Genomic DNA, 17,696 nt, shown 5'->3' with positions numbered 1-17,696 from the left:
ACTTAAGATTAAATCACAGGGGAGTCTGTGCCGAGGCTCTGATATCCAGGTGGTTATATACATTTATATAGGTTATATAGCTTAAACATAGCTTAAACATATAAATACAACTAAAAATAGACCAGACACACCCACACCCACACCCTCAAACCTGACCACACCCCCCGAACCTGGCCTGGGGTCCTCAGTGTAAGAGCAGGGCCCCTCAGTGTGGCTGTGTGGGAGCCCGGCGAGCTGAGCCCCTGCCCCGAGCTCAGGGCCCACAGAGTGGCCAGGCGCCGCAGCACAGCCTGCTGGGAGAGAGTCTGACCCTCCGCAGTCCCAGGGCTGAGGGGACGCCGAGTCTGAAGCCTGACAGCACAGCAGCGGCAGATTGAAAAGCAAAAGTAAAAACAATGCCGGGACTTTCCACTGCTCTCCAGCAACTGAACACACACACACACACACACACACACACACACACAGATGCATAAAAACACCAAACATTAATCTCTTAAAGGCACAGCACCCTATTCCGAATTGTTAACTGAGCCCAGAGTGATAAAGATGCACGCTGTGGGGTGTGGTATAGATGCATGCTGCGGGGATTTCCTGCCGCCTGTTTAAATAACTGTTGGGTTTTTACATGATGTCGTGTTCATGGGTTTGTGGGACTCTTGTCAAACACTGATTTAGGTTTCGATTCTTGAACACAGGAAATGAACAGTTTTCTGAGTTCAGACTTGTGTGGCAGCGGCTCCAGACCTGGCCCAGAGACTGTGTGAGAGGCAGCACTGCAGCACTGGGGGCTGACTGTCTCTCCAGCACAACAGGGAGGGCAGCGTTACTCTGAGTGTGAAGTCAGTCTGTCAGTCCATCTTATTTTGGGCAATTATTGTTCTCTTTCCTCCTCTTCTGCGTGTTGATTCCCAGTGTGAGGAATGGAAAACAGGTGGCAGTGAGACACACAGGTAACTCAGACCCTCAGCCCCCACCCCTAATTCGGGGAGCACAACTGAAATAAGACACATCTAAAGCACAGGACCGAGTCAATCTCAAAACCATCTCTGTCACTGATGCGTGCGAGGGAACAGTCGCCATCTTGTGAAGGCTGATCGAGTCGCCCGCTCTCTGTGAAATGGCTGCCGGCTCTCCCTACTCCCTGGTTCAGGCACAGACGCAGCGCTGCGCTCCACTGGGGGCGGTGGAGTTCGGCTCTCAGCAGCACTTCCGGGCACCCAGCCAGGGCAGCCAGGGACTTTCCAGTGAGCGGCCCGGTAAACCCCAGAGCCTCAGCGCCGCACAGTCACTGTGCACCACAGGGCACCCGGACCCACTGTGCCAGAGCAGGGCAGAGCAGTGCAGAGAGGGCTGCAGTCTGGGCATGAGCTCCCCTCTCACACTCCCCTTGGGTCGAATGGCCTCCTCTCGTTTGAATACTTTCTTATGTCACAGCACACAGCACACACACTCTGACACTGCTCAGCTCACAGCACACAGGGCGAGGCGTCCATTGGTTGTTTGTCACTGAAATTGATCATTTGAAGTTTTTGTGATCCTGCAACACAAATATTAATCTAAACCAACAGTGTAAAATGTTATTTGTATTATTATTGCTTTTGTGTTATTATTAATTATAATAATGAATAATTGTGTTCATTGTACAGACAATTGTATCCAAGGACATGTTTTATTATGGAACAGTGTCTAGAATCAGCCCTGATTCCCCTGCAGTGAGAGTCTGTGAGTGTGTGTGAGTGGGTGTTTGTGTGTGCGTTAGTGTATGTGTTTGTTAATGTATTGCTGATAACTCCTGTTAGTGTCTCTCAGTTTCAGGGAGTCTTGGAGGAAATTAATTCCCCTGTTACCTGCTTATGTCTCTGTGTTTGACAGTCATATAGACATTTGTAGGATTTACAGTATCCCATGATGCAGTGCTGTGGGCTCCAGTGTGTGATAGCTGTTCTACAGGTGCAGTCAGCTGTAGGTGTATCTGGGCTGTGTGATAAAGTCACCTGTATCTCAGACTCTACTCCTCTCCACCTCACACTGCTAAGCAGACAGCTGGACCGGACCGACAGACACTGTGTGAGCCGACCCCCGTCCCCTGGCAAAGTGCCTCGGAAACTCCAGTGTTTAAAGTAAAATACTGTTTTATTGGATAAAAGTATTTTACATTTCAAGAAATAAAAACATTCAAAAACATTTTTATACTTATGATTATTATTTTTTTTTAAATCAATTGCTAAAATCACTTAAAATTTTTAAAATCTCAAAGTGATTAAACTCAAACATAACTAAAACATGTGCATAGAGAAAACAAACGTGATAAAAGCAAAACTGCTAACCAACAAAGGAGTCAAATACATTGAAAATAACTGAAAATTAACCGGACAAATCAATAAACAAATAAAACGAAAAAATAAAAAACAAACCAAAACGGTCCGATTCATTTAAAATTAAAACCAAACGGCCAATGTATTTGACAAAAGAATAAAACAAAACAACCAAAACACCCAATCGAAACTAGTGTTTTAAAAACAACTAAATCTTTAAAAACAATTAAAATTCAAATTTTAAAATTCATTTTTAAAATACTCTTTCATAAAAGGGTTAAAAGATCTTGGCTCGGGCTCCAGCAGGGGGAGATGACTGTCCCCGGAGGTGGGTCCCATCATGGGATCCTGAGCTCCCCCAGATCTTTTATCTGCCAGTTCTTATAGGCTTCCTCCTTGCCCCTCTGATGGACCTCCAGATTGACGTAATCACGGATAAGTACCATGCCCCTCCGCGCGATGACGATCGGGTCCAGCTCCTGCTTATTGAAAAGACAGATGTTCCGTCCCTCCCACAGGGCCTGCTTCACTGCACAGACGACACGCCACCAGCACCTCAGGGTGGGAGATGTTATTCCCCTGGCTGGACCATATAAGATCTGCTGGGCGGTAGCCCGCACAGGAACGGCAAACCTGTGGAGGAACGGAGAAAACAGGAGCCAGACCCTGCAGGCGGAGGGGCAATCCCTAAAGATATGAGCCTCCGTCTCCTTCCCCAGGCAACCCTTGTAGGGGCAGGTGTCATAAGGGGCTATGCCCCTTCTGTGCATGAACACTCGGGTGGCGAGACACCGACTCACAGCCATCCAGGAGACAGCTTTCTGCGTATTTGTGAGGCAAACGTGCGTAGCGTTAGCCCAGATAAACCGTCAGGTTTCGGGAGGGAAATCTTCTATCCGGCTGGTCTCCTGGGTAGATCTCATCTGACTACAGATGGTCTTATAATCCCAGGAGGCCAGCACGACTTTATGGAGGCCTACTTCGAGCGCAAAGGCTCGGAGCGCCCTGTAGAACGGCGGGGGATCCCACGAGTGCGGCCTGGTGTTATCCATGGTGCAGAGGCCGAATGGTCTCAGGCTGCTGGCAAAATAAAAGCGGTTCATAAAACTCACTTTCTTGCCAGCAGCCTGGATGTTCTTGACCACATAGGCCAGCCCCTGTGCCTTTATCAGCCGCACAACGTCCGGGACCCCCCTGCCTCCATCCAGGGTACCCTTCACCATCTGCACTCTTTTCAGCCTCTCCATTTTGCTCCCCCAGACAAACCGAAATATAATTCGGGTCACTAGTTTTGCGGTGACCTTGTCTGGGGGGAAGATCATTCCTACGTAGAGGAGTATCGGGAAGAGGTTGGCCTTTGCGACCAGCACCTTACCAGCCATCGTCAAGGTCCTGGTGCTCCAGCCATGGATCTTCCTCTGGACCTTAGATATGGCCTCCTCCCAGCTCCGGGTGCCCATGTTGGTCCCGTCGATCGTGATCCACAGAACCTTGATAGACGGCTTCACAGGGAACACGGTCGGCAGGCGCCGGCCGACAGGCCATGCCCTGGAGAGGTAGACCTCGCTCTTGGCCTTGTTGACAGCGGCCCCTGTCGCCCTGCAGAAGCCGTCCAGCAGTTCCTCGACCCTGGCCACGGACGGAGCGTCCGTGCAGACCAAGGTCACATCGTCCATATAGGCCAGGGCCTTCAGTTGCTCTCCGCCGGAACCCGGGAGATGGAAACCTGTCACCCGGACGTCCCGGCGGATCACCTGCATGAACGGCTCCAAACAGAGGACGTACAGCAGGGCCGACAGGGGACAACCCTGCCGAACCCCCGACCTGACCGGAAACGGTTCAAGAGGACCAGCCTCCAGTTTCTCAGATCCTTTGGATCTCCCTTCTTGTGAAGAAGAGAGAGGATACTCCTCTTCATAGAAGGGGCCAATCTACCCTCTCTGTACATCGACCCCAAGACCTGGGCCAGATGTTATTTAAGCACCTCCCAAAAGATCTTATAGAATTCAGCAGGGATCCCATCGGGATCCGGTGTCCTTCCAGAGTTGAGACTCTTTATTACCTGGGAGAGTTCAGTGGTGGTGATCTCTGGATCCTCCTCCGCCTCCTCGTCCCCCTCGTTGCGGGACTCCAACAGGCCACAGTGCACTGAGCTGCCTTGTGTCCCGGTCTCAGACCCACAGTGGACACAGTGGTTCATGAACCTGGACAGCGGCCCTTCAGACAGGTGTGAACTAATGTCTCATCTCTTTATTGAAGCTGTTCTGGTCAGGACAAACTGCACATTTGGTCACTGAATTCATGTCTGTCCTGAAGGAATGAGAGGGACATGCAGGGGCTGCTGTGTGTAGCCCAGGTCTGTGTGTGTGTGGACACTGGCAGGCTGCGGGACGCTGCGGGACACTGCGGGACACTGCGGGACGCTGCAGCGACGCAATGCTCAGTGTGGTTGTGCAGCTCTGTTTCAGGGGCAGGGTGACCAAGCCTGGACAGAGAGGTCCACTGGGCTAATATAAATATATACTAATATGTTTTTCAAGTTGCTGTTACAAAACACAATTCAACTACATTTTAAACACAAATATATTTTTTAAAGAAACTTCCTTGGACTGAATGCTATTTGAGTACATAATACTGAGGTGTGGGCTCCTCTCACAGAGCAGGATTCACAAGGGAAAGACACCAAACAGAAGCCCTGCACACAGTTCTGCAAAAGTGTCCTGCAAATACAAAGGAAAACTGCAGGGCTGAATTAGGACAATACCCACTACTGATTCATATCCAAAAAAGAGCCATGACATTTATCTAAGAAGTAGTAATATCAATTCTTACCAGCATAAAGCCCTGCAATACCGAGAGCAGAGCCCAGAGAAGAGTCCTGAGCCAGCTGGTCCTGAGGATCACTACACAAACCCACTGACAGCAGTACAGCAACACAGACAACCGGAGTCAACCACATTACAGCACACACTGCCACTGGGACACGAAGTACACTGGAATGCTATCGGGCCATAAAAAGACAGTTCCCCCCGGCTCAATACCTGATCCGGGTGAGAGACTAAAACCAGAGACAGACCTTAACAAGGTACAGGCTCAGTGAGCACAGCCTGGCCATCGGGACCGGCCGGCACAGGCAGACATGGCTGCCCAGAGAGATGGCTGCCTGTGCATTCAGTGTCCTCTCAACCAGGTGGAGACAGAGCTACACTTCCTAGTGCAGTGCCCCAAATACAGCACATTAAGGGAAGCCTTCTTCCCAAAAATAAAAAACCTCTGCAAACAGTTCCCAGACCTGCCTGACCATGAAAAACTGTCCATTCTCCTAGGAGAGGAAACCAGCTGCATCACAGAGCCGGCCCAGCGCCTGTCACACATGGCAGAGAAACATACATCAATATAAATAATAATAATCATTATATGTGTATATGTGTGTGTATGTGTATGTATATACACCGATCAGCCATAACATTATGACCACTGACAGGTGAAGTGAATAACACTGATAATCTCGTTATCATGGCACCTGTCAGTGGGTGGGATATATTAGGCAGCAAGTGAACATTTTGTCCTCAAAGTTGATGTGTTAGAAGCAGGAAGAATGGGCAGCGTAAGGATCTGAGCGACTTTGACAAGGGCCACATTGTGATGCTAGATGACTGGGTCAGAGCATCTCCAAAACTGCAGCTCTTGTGGGGTGTTCCCGATCTGCAGTGGTCAGTACCTATCAAAAGTGGTCCAAGGAAGGAAAAGCTATGAACCGGCGACAGGGTCATGGGCGGCCAAGGCTCACTGATGCACGTGGGGAGCGAAGGCTGGCCCGTGTGATCCGATCCAACAGACGAGCTACTGTAGCTCAAATTGCTGAAAAAGTGAATGCTGGTTCTGATAGAAAGGTGTCAGAACACACAGTGCATCGCAGTTTGTTGCGTATGGGGCTGCGTAGCCGCAGACCAGTCAGGGTGCCCATGCTGACCCCTGTCCACTGCTGAAAGCACCTATAATGGGCACGTGAGCATCAGAACTGGACCACAGAGCAATGGAAGAAGGTGGCCTGGTCTGATGAATCACGAGTTCAAGGTGTTGACTTGGCCTCCAAATTCCCCAGATCTCAATCCAATCGAGCATCTCTGGGATGTGCTGGACAAACAAGTCCGATCCATGGAGGCCCCACCTCGCAACTTACAGGACTTAAAGGATCTGCTGCTAACGTCTTGGTGCCAGATACCACAGCACACCTTCAGAGGTCTAGTGGAGTCCATGCCTCGACGGGTCAGGGCTGTTTTGGCGGCAAAAGGGGGACCTACACAATACTAGGCAGGTGGTCATAATGTTATGGCTGATCGGTGTACATACACACACAGCTATATATTAATTCAGTATACTGTATACATGTTATAATATGGTTGATTTGTTTATGTATATTGTGATGTTTTAGTAAATTGTATTTCTTGTAATGATTTCGGTCTGAATTGATGTTAATTGTTGGTAGAATGTTCTATCATTGTTTTGGCAATATTGTCTCAAGCAGTCATGCCAATAAAGCTCCACAAATTGAAAATGAAATTGAATAATAATCTTCATTTATTGCATGCCTTTCATACATAAGCTGCAATTTCTGCTGTCCCCAAGGAGACAATTATATCTTGGCACACTGAGTCTGAGTCATTTAGTGCTTTGAAAGTGAGTGAAAGAACTGTAAAGTCAATCTGATTTGTCCACAGCCAATGGGATATTTTGGGACACTCCCGCACTGTGTTTAGACAGAGACGCCGAGGTGCAGGACAGCGCGACGCAGAGTCTTATATGAACCCTGCACTTACTGTGTGCACCGCGACACCAGCACAGATGCTGCGCTGTGTGGTGCTGGGGCTGCTGTGCGGCCTGCGGGGCTACTGCGCTGGTGAGTTCTGGACCAGCACAGCGAAAGACTGTCTTGGTTTTATATGAGATTATTATTATTATTATTATTATTATTATTATTATTATTATTATTATTATTATTATTATTATTATTTCTTGACAGACGCCATTATCCAGGGCGACTTACAACATAAGTGCAAAAATACAGAGAAGATACAAGGTATCAATCATTACAAATTCAACTTAGCTAAAACATAGCAATTCAAAATAAGTAAGAGACTTCCTACATCCTGGATGGTGAAGCTAAGTGCTGTCAAGATGTAGGGTTACAGACTAGGGCTACGGGAAAGGGAGCAAGAGGAGAACAATCAAGAACGTGAGGAGCATAATAAGCTGAAGTGCAATCTAGCAGGGAAAGAGTACTCACAGGTGTTCCCCAAGGCTCTGTCCTGGCCCCGCTCCTGTTCTCTCTCTACACTCGCTCCCTGGGCCCACTCATCGCTTCCCACGGCTTCTCCTACCACTTCCACGCTGATGATGCTCAGATCTTCCTATCCTTTCCCTCTTCTGACCCTCTCATCCCCTCTTGCATCTCTTCCTGCTTGTCTGCTATTTCCGCCTGGATGCACTCGCACCACCTCAAGCTCAACCTCTCCAAATCAGATCTCCTCTTTTTCCCCACCTCTTCCTCACCTTCTGCTGACCTCCCCATCTCGATCCCCCTGGAATCCACCACACTCTCTCCTTCTTCTTCTGCTAAAAATCATGAGTCACCCTTGATCCGGGCTCTCCTACACCCAGCATATCATCACGCTGACACGCATTTGTAGATTCTTCCTGAGCAACATACGCCGGATCCGCCCCTTCCTCACCGACTACTCGACTCAGCTACTCGTCCAGTCACTGGTCCTCTCCCGCCTGGACTACTGCAACTCCCTCCTGGCCGGCCTGCCTGCATCCACTACCCGCCCACTCCAGCTCATCCAGAACTCTGCGGCTCGTCTGGTGTCTCTCTGCCACGATTCGCACACGCTACTCCACTGCTCCGCTCCCTCCACTGGCTCCCGATAGCGGCATGCATTCAGTTCAAGACACTGACCCTCACCTACCGCTGTCTCAACCACACTGCACCAAGATACCTTCAGTCACTCGTCTCTCCATACATCCCCACCAGACCACTGCGCTCCTCCAGCGCCAGAAGACTAACTCTGCCTCCTCCCCACTCTCCTTCCTCCAGAGCCGCTCCTTCTCATCCCTGGCCCCTAAGTGGTGGAACGTCCTGCCCACCGAAGTCAAAACTGCAGAGTCCTTGACCTCATTCCGGCTCTTACTCAAGACCCATATCTTCCGACAGCACTTGTAATATTAGTCCTCTATCCCTGCTAGATTGCACTTCAGCTTATTATGCTCCTCGCGTTCTTGATTGTTCTCCTCTTGATCCCTTTCCCGTAGCCCTTGTCTGTAACCCTACATCTTGACAGCACTTAGCTTCACCGTCCAGGATGTAGGAAGTCTTTTACTGTACTTGCATAAATTTGTAATTGGAATTTGTAAAATGTATTTTTGAATTGCTGTATTTTAGCTAAGTTGAATTTGTAATGATTGCCTTGTAATTCTCTGTATTTTGCACTTATGTTGTAAGTCGCCCTGGATAAGGGCGTCTGCCAAGAAATAAAAATAATAATAATAATAATGGATGGTAATGGTATTCTCCGATTGTATTTATCTGTTTCAACCACTTCATTTGAACCATGGAATGTAGTTAGCAATATCATTGTTGGGTCAGTTGCAAATGTTACAAATATGTGTAACTTAAATTGAATATGTGTGTATGTGTGTGTATGTGTATATATATATATATATATATATATGTGTGTGTGTAAACATATAAGAGAGCAAAACACATATAGAGCATACAAATAAGAACAATTACTACATAAACAGAAAATAGAATGGAATGTGAAGTTGAGATTCAAGGTTGTCATTGTTTTGTCTGTGGTCCAAGAGCACAAGGTTTACCGATATTAACACTTTCATCTGATTCAGGCTTTCCTCGTCAGGGAAAAAATAAATACAAATGGTTGAGTTTTATGTTTTACTCTCATAAACTGGTGTTATGTCAGATGCTTTGTGATTTACCCACCTGAATAACATTTAAACATGAGTCTAACCCACAACACCTTCTCTCAGCAACCCACTCCCTGCGTTACTTCTACACCGGCAGCTCAGGAATGACAGAGTTCCCTGAGTTTGTGACTGTGGGGATGGTGGACAATGAGCCCTTCACTTACTACGACAGCAACATCTGCAGGGAGACTCCGCGGCAGGACTGGATCGCCAAGTCTGTGGGGGCTGATTACTGGGAGAGAAACACTCAGATCTCCATCGGTGATGAGCAGACTTTCAAAGTAGATCTAGTGAATCTTCCACAGCGCTTCAACCAGACTGGAGGTGAGTACAAGCCCCAGCACTGAAGCCTTCCTGAATACATCAAGGACTGCAACACAGGCTACTCATTGCATGCATTCAGAGACATAGGGGTCTTTAAAAACAACAGGCACAATGACAGTAATGTGATAAAGTATACACGTCTGTACTTTTAGGGATACATTCTGCTTTAATATAACATGCACACTTTGTATTGGTCTCAGATATAGAGATATAGAGAGCAGACAATGTCAACGACCCTCACATCCCAGCAGTAACTAACCTACTGCAGGACCCCAGAAGGACAGGTACCTCAGTGAGCAGAAACCAGTTCAATTCTGATGTGAACCTGATCCTGGCCTACTGGAGTGAAATGTGAGAAAAGCTCATTCGTTTTCAGTCAGACCTTTATTAAGGAAACACTGGATGGTTCAATGTCTGTCCTGGTCTGGGTCCTGTTCAGCTCAGAACCGGCTCTGTCTGTGTCAGGGAGCTTTGAAGGCCTTGAAACGGGTCATGTGACTACACAGCCTCCCTGCTGGGTAAACTCACTCTCAAAGACACTCACACTGTCAAACTCGCACACTTACACACAGCCTCCCTGCTGGGTACACAGACACTCACTCACTCACACTCACTCTTACACACACACACACACACAGCCCCTCTGTTCCCTGACAGTCAGAGAGGCTGCTTTTGGCTCAGCAGGGCAGTCTGCTCATAGACCTCCAGACACACTGCGGCCCTGCCAGACCATAGCAAGGGTCTCCTGCCCCTCACACCCCTCACCCTCACTGACTCTCCTGCCCTTCATCCCCACCCCCCTGTGTCAGTCAGCAAACGCACACCCCGCATTCAGACGTCTGCCCTATGGAAGCCCTAACTGAAGGCCAATCCCTTAGCCAGTCCTCAGGGATCCAGCTGAGAGTTGGGAGTCATGAATGAGACTCGGATGTCTGTCACTGTCTCTTATTCTTACACACAGTCTCTGACCTGAGCAGACAGGTGTTGGTGCCTGACAGACGGCCACTGCCAGCCTGCAGTGGAGACCCTGCCGTTCCCTGTATGTGCTGAGGGCTGTCATGTGTGAGTCCCTCTGCAGTGGGAGACGGCCGCTCCAGCAGACTGTACGTCTGAGACTCAGGGAGCAGTCAGGGCTTCAGCCGCAGTGCCAGAGCACAGGACTGCGGCCGCCCGCTGGGGGAACTGCCCGGCACTCAGATACACAGTCAGTCTTCACTAAGAGGCTCTCCCTGGGTCTCTTCTTGCTGTGGTGCAAGTGACCACTGCGCTCTGCGAACTGTAGGAACTGGGAGAATCATCTTCTCAGCAGGAGGGGGACTGATATGAACACTAGGGTTGCCAACTTTAGCAAAAGCAATTAAGGGACATTTTAAATCCTAGGGGGGTCCAGGGGCATGCTCCCCTGAGGATAGTTTTTATTTTTTTAACAGCTTTTAAATGCTTTTTTCTTGTGACCTTTCAGAGGGGGATTTAAGTATTGCTCTGTATGTCCTCAGGCCAATCATGCTCTGAATATACTACTTGTCATTCAAGAAAAAAATCACTGCTTAAAATACATGACGTAAAAATAAAATGGCACACACCACATTTTGGTTCTAAACTCTGACTTTAAAGAACTGTAATGGTACTGTAGGTTACTGTATTTCTGACAACCAAACTTGTCTCTCAATCTGTGGTTGTGTCACTCCTCCCCGACAGAAGAAAACCCGCTTACACATTGTGCATTCGCCTTACATGCATTTTCATTATCGCTACAGTCAGGAGAATTCAGTTTCCCATTCGTGAATTTTGCAGCCTCTTTTGTTTACCAGGCGGACTATGAGGGAAAGACGCCATGTTTAAAATCCAGTGCTGCTGTCAGTCCTAACATAGCAACAGCCAAAGCAAGATGCGGACACACACTCACACACACTCTCACACAGACACACACCCACACACTGGGCATGAGTATTAGTACGTATAGTTTTAACCAAAGCATTTTTCATTAATGTTATACATGGCAAACTTTTTACATTAAAGCCTGAAATTGCAAAAATACGTAACAAATCACGTCCTGTATTGATTCAATACGCAACGCAACATCTTCCTCTTAATTACGGGACGATTCTGTATTTTAAGGGATGGTAAGAAAACCCTAATGAACACACGTCTCTGTTCTCTCAAAGCCAACTGTAGGATGTTGCCTCTCGAGTGAGAGTGCCTGTTGAACCCCTGCCAGAGCCGACTCACACTGGGCTGGCAGTACTGAAACACTGCACCCTGTGGGCAGAGAGAGACAACAAAGAGCAGGACTTTAAAGGCTAACAAGTTAATTCTGGAAAAATACTTAATTGGTAATTGTCATTTTAATTGTGATATACACTGTATGTTTATATTGAAATAAGCTAATTAATAAGTTTTAATTTATCTCCCAGTGGAGGCCAACAATATCTTAATGCCTTGTTCAATCGTACATTATCAGTGGGAGGGCAATACAAAGGCACACTTGAATCTGATTGTTTCCCAATTGTTAAGCCTTGACAACATAAAATGCATTTTACGTAAAACAATGGGCAGCTTCAGAGTCATTGAGGGCTTAAATACCCAGTGATGACAGTGGGACTGTGAGCAATGTGTAGTTTTGTATCTTCCAGGTGTCCACACTTCCATGACAATGTACGGCTGTGATTGGGACGATGAGGATGGCACCACGAGTGGATTTCGACTGGAGGGGTACGACGGAGAGGACTACCTTGCGTTCGACCTGAATACCCTGACCTGGGTCGCTCCTGTGCAGAGGGCACTGATCACTAAACACAAGTGGGACGCAGACAGAGGCTTGAATGAGAACCGGAAGAACTACCTGACCCAGACCTGCATCGAGTGGCTGAAGAAGTACATAGACTATGGGAGGAGCACACTGATGAGGAGAGGTACAGCAAACATACCGACCACACGGCTGTCACTGTGCAGATGAGGCCTGTAATCGTTTTAGGACACTGAAAAATAGCTGTGTAATCTTAAACTCAGGTTTGCTGAATCTCACTGCTGCTATTGAGCCCAAATGCTCACTGATTGTGGGAAATCGGTTCACTTGCTGAGAGAGATATTTTCAGTCCTCATTGATAGTTGTTAATCCAGAATATAACATTGCTTTTTACTTGGTGTATACTGATCATATATTTATTCAATTTGTTCATTTGGTTTAGTAAAGTTTGGCTTATCTGTTTGCATGGACACTGTATTTTATTATTATTATTTTATTTTTTATTTTTTGTTCTGTGTATTAAAGTATAGATCAGAAAACCAGAACATGGACATCCTTTATCCCTAACACGAGGCAATTCTACCTTTCCCCGCATCCCCCGTGAAATTATTACTTCAGGTTTATTAACATGTTTCTGCAACTGACAGGGGAGCATTGTTGCCACTCAGAATTGTACAGCTTTTCGGAAATGTTACAGTTGTGTTTTTTTCATCTCTTGCTCCTCTCTCTCTCTCTCTCTCTCTCTCTCTCTCTCTCTCTCTAGAGCCCCCCGAGGTGTCAGTGTTTCAGAAGGCCTCTCTCTCTGGGAGCTCTGAGCTGTCCTGCCTGGCCACGGGCTTCTTCCCCCGAGACGTGGTGCTGTCCTTGCAGAGAGACGGACAGGAGCTGCATGAGGGGGTGGAGAGCGGGGGGGGGGACGTACCAGGTCAGGAAGAGCCTGAGGGTCTCACCTGAGGACCTGGAGGAACACACCTACACCTGCCATGTGGACCATCCCAGCCTGGGAGGGAAGTTTATCATCAAGCCATGGGGTGAGAGAGAGAGAAAGAGGTTAGAAGGAGACAAACTCAGACAGGGTTCCCACGCGTCCTGGAAAAACTGGAAAACCTTTACATTAAAAGTAATTTTTAAGGGATGGAAAAGGGATGGAAAACAGCTGAAAAATGTGAATATATTAAATGTCCTGGAAAACAGCTGGAAAATGAGGTGGTAATATTGCACATACAGAATATAAAGAGTCGATACATTTTGGATGACACGTGTTTGTTGACAAAAATAGGTAAAATGCAGTTAATTGTCGTGTGATCTCTGTAAGTGCTTGAGCAATTGATGGCAGAAACCACTGCATGCATGACGGTGCCATGTGTGTGCTGACACATGCTTGCTCATCAAGCATATGAACTCCAGTAAGATTTTACAGTAAAATTAATTCACTAATTCAGGTATTTGTCGTTTAACCGTGGTCAATTGAACTTGACCAAATTGAATTTGAATTTGTAATGATTGCCTTGTAATTCTCTGTATTTTGCACTTATGTTGTAAGTCACCCTGGATAAGGTTGTCTGCCAAGAAATAAAAATAATAATAATAATAATAATAATAATAATAACTTGGTGTCTAACGCATTAGTTTGATTTTGTATTACAGCTACTACTGGATGTTAACGCTAGCTATCTAACTCACTGTTAATGTTACCGTGATTTGAATAAAGTATGAATACTGAGTTATTACCACAACAAACATTTCTGCTTACCTTAATGATACATCAGTTGTTTGATTACATGTATAGGTTACAGTATTCTATCATCAAATGTCCTACAGTAACGAGCTACAACTTGCAGCTCATTAACTCATTGCCCGTCATTATCATTAACAGCAAGGTAGCAACTTCAAGCTAGCTAACATTACACTGGTCCTACGTCTTCAGTGCATACTCATGTAGTTTTTTAAAAACTGTATTAGGCTGATATCATGAATATATAATGTCCAGGATGTGCAATTTTAGGATTTGTTTTTATTTTATTTGCCAATCAACAGAAAATGTTTGTTCCTGCAAAACATCCTTGGAAAATTCCTGGAAACATGAGAGCATCAGTCAGACTCCAGCAGAGACAGTCCATGACTCAGTAGGACAGGAGTCTTGTGAGGGGGGGTGTCAGTCTACTGCCCCTCTGTGAGGACAGCAGCTGTGAACAGTGAGCTTTCTCTCTCTCTCTCTCTCTCTCTCTCTCTCTCTCTCTCTCTCTCTCTCTCTCTGTGTTGCAGAGACCCCCAGCCCCGGCCCCAGCACAGTGCTGATCGCTGCAGTGGCTGTGGCCCTCATCGCCCTGGCTGTGATCGCTGTGGTGGCTCTGGTGATCGTCCGCAAGAGGAAACAACCAGGTGAGACAGAGACAGTGTTAGTACTGACCACCTACTGCCAGGTGTCTGGACTGGTCACTATACACACTGTGGACTGGTCTCTATACACACTGCAGTCAGTGTGTAACACTGGTCTCTGTACAGACTGGAGCTCCTGTTCTGACTCTGTGTTTCTGCCCACAGGAGCCCAGAAGCCCATCTACTCTCCTGCCCCAGGTGAGACTGTGCTGCCCTGCACATTGAATCACTGAACTGGGTCACATTGTTGATGCCAAAAGCTGTCATTACTGTTTTTGGTGTTGTAGTGCAGTGAAATACAGATTTATTGGTCTTTGTCAGTGCTATGACTGGGAGCTGAGATTTATGTAACAGTATCAGATAACAGACCCACAGACTGGGTGTGTAGAGACCTGTGCTCAGCTCACACTTTTCCTCTCTCTGCAGCGAAGGAAGACTCTTCTAACTCCAGCGCCATAAGGTATAGCACTGTCCTGTCTGTGTGTCCCTCTGTACTGTGTCCTGTGTTTCCCTCTGTACTGTGTCCTGCCTGCCTGTTTGTGTGTCTCTGTACTGTTTGTGTCCCTCTGTACTGTGTCCTGTCTGTCTGTGTGTCCCTCTGTACTGTGTCCTGCCTGCCTGTTTGTGTCCCTCTGTACTGTGTCCTGTCTGTCTCTGTACTGTGTACTGTCTCGGTGTGTGTTTCTCTGTACTGTGTCCTGCCTGCCTGTTTGTGTGTCTCTGTACTGTTTGTGTCTCTCTGTACTGTGTCCTGTCTGTCTGTGTGTCCCTCTGTACTGTGTCCTGTCTGTCTGTGTGTCCCTCTGTACTGTGTCCTGTCTGTCTCTGTACTGTGTCCTGTCTCGGTGTGTGTTTCTCTGTACTGTGTCCTGCCTGCCTGTTTGTGTGTTTCTGTACTGTTTGTGTCCCTCTGTACTGTGTCCTGTCTGTCTGTGTGTCCCTCTGTACTGTGTCCTGTCTGTCTGTGTGTCCCTCTGTACTGTGTCCTGTCTGTCTGTGTACTGTCTCTCTGTACTGTGTCCTGTCTGTCTATGTGTCCACACAGTGTGTACAGTCTTTCCTGTTAATATGTTCCAGTTTGGGCTTGATGAGAATTGTCTTTACAGCAGCTTCCTGTTGTGAGGGTCCATGTCCCCCGCCCTGCGGCTGCGCTCTGAGCTCAGACATTGATTAACAGCAGCAGCTCTGTGCTGAGAGATGGCTCTCCCGGTGTCCTTGCTGACCTGGGCAGTCTTAAAGCTGACGGGAGGGTGTGGTCAGTCAGGTGTGATTCAGGGAGGCAGGTACATGTTGGTCAGGAGTGGCAGCAGTGTGTCTGTCCCTCCCTCAGTCCACACTGACCCACCGCAGGGCTGACCAGTCTATCAGGGCTCCAGTGTGGACAGTGTCTGGAGTCAGTGTGTATATTGTCCATCTGTCCTCCACACACTGAGCTGTCCAGCTCAGTCACACAGGTTGAGTCATTTTAAATGAAGACACGCTGTCTCTGGGGGCACTAAAGGCACCTGCACTAAAACTCAGTTTGTACCATAGAGTTTAAAATTTGTATATTTGAAATGATAGTTTTGCTTGTCTGTAATAAATTAATTTACTGTTGATTGTTTTGTGGGATTTAGTATCACAGAGACCCCCCCCCCCCACCCCCCCATTGCTCAGCAGCTGCTGCAGGGGCTGACAGACTGCAGGAAGACAGACTGCTGTAAAACCAGTTGGACTCGTCTGTCTGTCTGTGCCGATGATGTCACATTATACAGCAGGACATTCCCAGAGCCTGCGTCTGCTACAGCCTGCAGGGTGACTGTGTGTGCTGGGGGACTGTGTGTCTCTGTGACAGGGTGGGGGTGACTGTTTTGATTGCTGTTTTAATATCTTGATCCTTATTGTTAATCCAGAGCAGGGGTCTCAAACTTAATTCCTTGAGGGCCGTGTGTATGCTGGTTTTCGTTACAACCGAGTCCTCAATTACTTAATTGGTCTAATTGTTCAATTAGCTAGATACATTTAAACACCTATCCAGGCCCCAGGGATATTTTATAAGCAACTGTACCTTGAATCAAATGCACTTTTAGACCATCAACAGTAAAATACCTCGCAGTATCTTTATTAAATATGTCAAATTGAAAAATGAATTTATTTACTGAGGACTCGGTTGGAACCAAAACCAGCATCATACACATGGCCCTCCAGGAATTGAGTTTGAGACCCCTGATCCAGACAGTGAGAACACCGGGGGAGGTGGGAACGACCATTAAATTAAGATTTCTGTCTGAGGGATTTTATTTGGTTTAAACGTGTGAATAAAACAAATTAAAGAGGAATTCAGTGTGTTTTGGTCTTTTTAGGATTGATCTGTCTGTTGCCTTTGATGTTTAATGTTTTAATTCATCCAGTGTGCAGCTGTGATGTAGGGAGCACCAGGGGTGAAGAACCCAGGTGCAGAGCGCAGGAGACAGGTCAGGTCGGGCAAGAAGTCAAGGGCCGGCAAACAGGAACAATAGGGGCAAAGCAGCATTTGTGCTCAAGGGAACTAGCAGGTGGTCAAAAGATCAGGCAAACAGTTCAGAGAGGGCAATACAGGAATCACGAGTCAAAACAAACAGGCAATGGTCGACCGTTCACATAAAGGCAACACGAGGGGGGACAAGGCTCAGAAATGGTAAGTGAAACAAGGGGGTATATATATATCACAGCAGCTGTGTCAGTGAGACAGGCAGTGTGTGCAGATGTGCGAGTGTCAGTGAGGGACAGCAGATTAAAAGAGGACAGGCACTGGGCCTTGCAGGACAGACAGGCAGCAGGATGAGGGGACGGACTGGACACTGCAGGACAGACAGGATGAGGGGACAGACAAGGACTACAGAGCTCCCCTCACTGCAGAAGCATTGAGAAAGTCTGTGTTCAGGTCTGATCAGCAGTCTTTCTGGCTCGGGTCAATATAAACCTTC

General features: G+C 47.3%; 1 protein-coding gene across 1 annotated transcript in view; it reads left to right on the top strand.

The window, feature by feature from the left end:
• Positions 1-7,160: 7,160 nt before the first annotated feature.
• LOC136771277 (major histocompatibility complex class I-related gene protein) overlaps positions 7,161-17,696 on the top strand; it is a 70,561-nt gene continuing 60,025 nt past the window's right edge. The window contains exons 1-3 of the mRNA XM_066723458.1: positions 7,161-7,215; positions 9,366-9,626; positions 12,260-12,538. Of these exons, the coding sequence (XP_066579555.1) occupies positions 7,161-7,215; positions 9,366-9,626; positions 12,260-12,538 (595 nt within the window). The remainder of the gene's footprint in view (positions 7,216-9,365; positions 9,627-12,259; positions 12,539-17,696) is intronic.

Source organism: Amia ocellicauda, chromosome 15, assembly GCF_036373705.1.
Source record: "Amia ocellicauda isolate fAmiCal2 chromosome 15, fAmiCal2.hap1, whole genome shotgun sequence".
NCBI lineage: Eukaryota > Metazoa > Chordata > Actinopteri > Amiiformes > Amiidae > Amia > Amia ocellicauda.
Note: the sequence above shows the minus strand (reverse complement) of the source record. Positions and strands in the feature narration are given on the sequence as shown.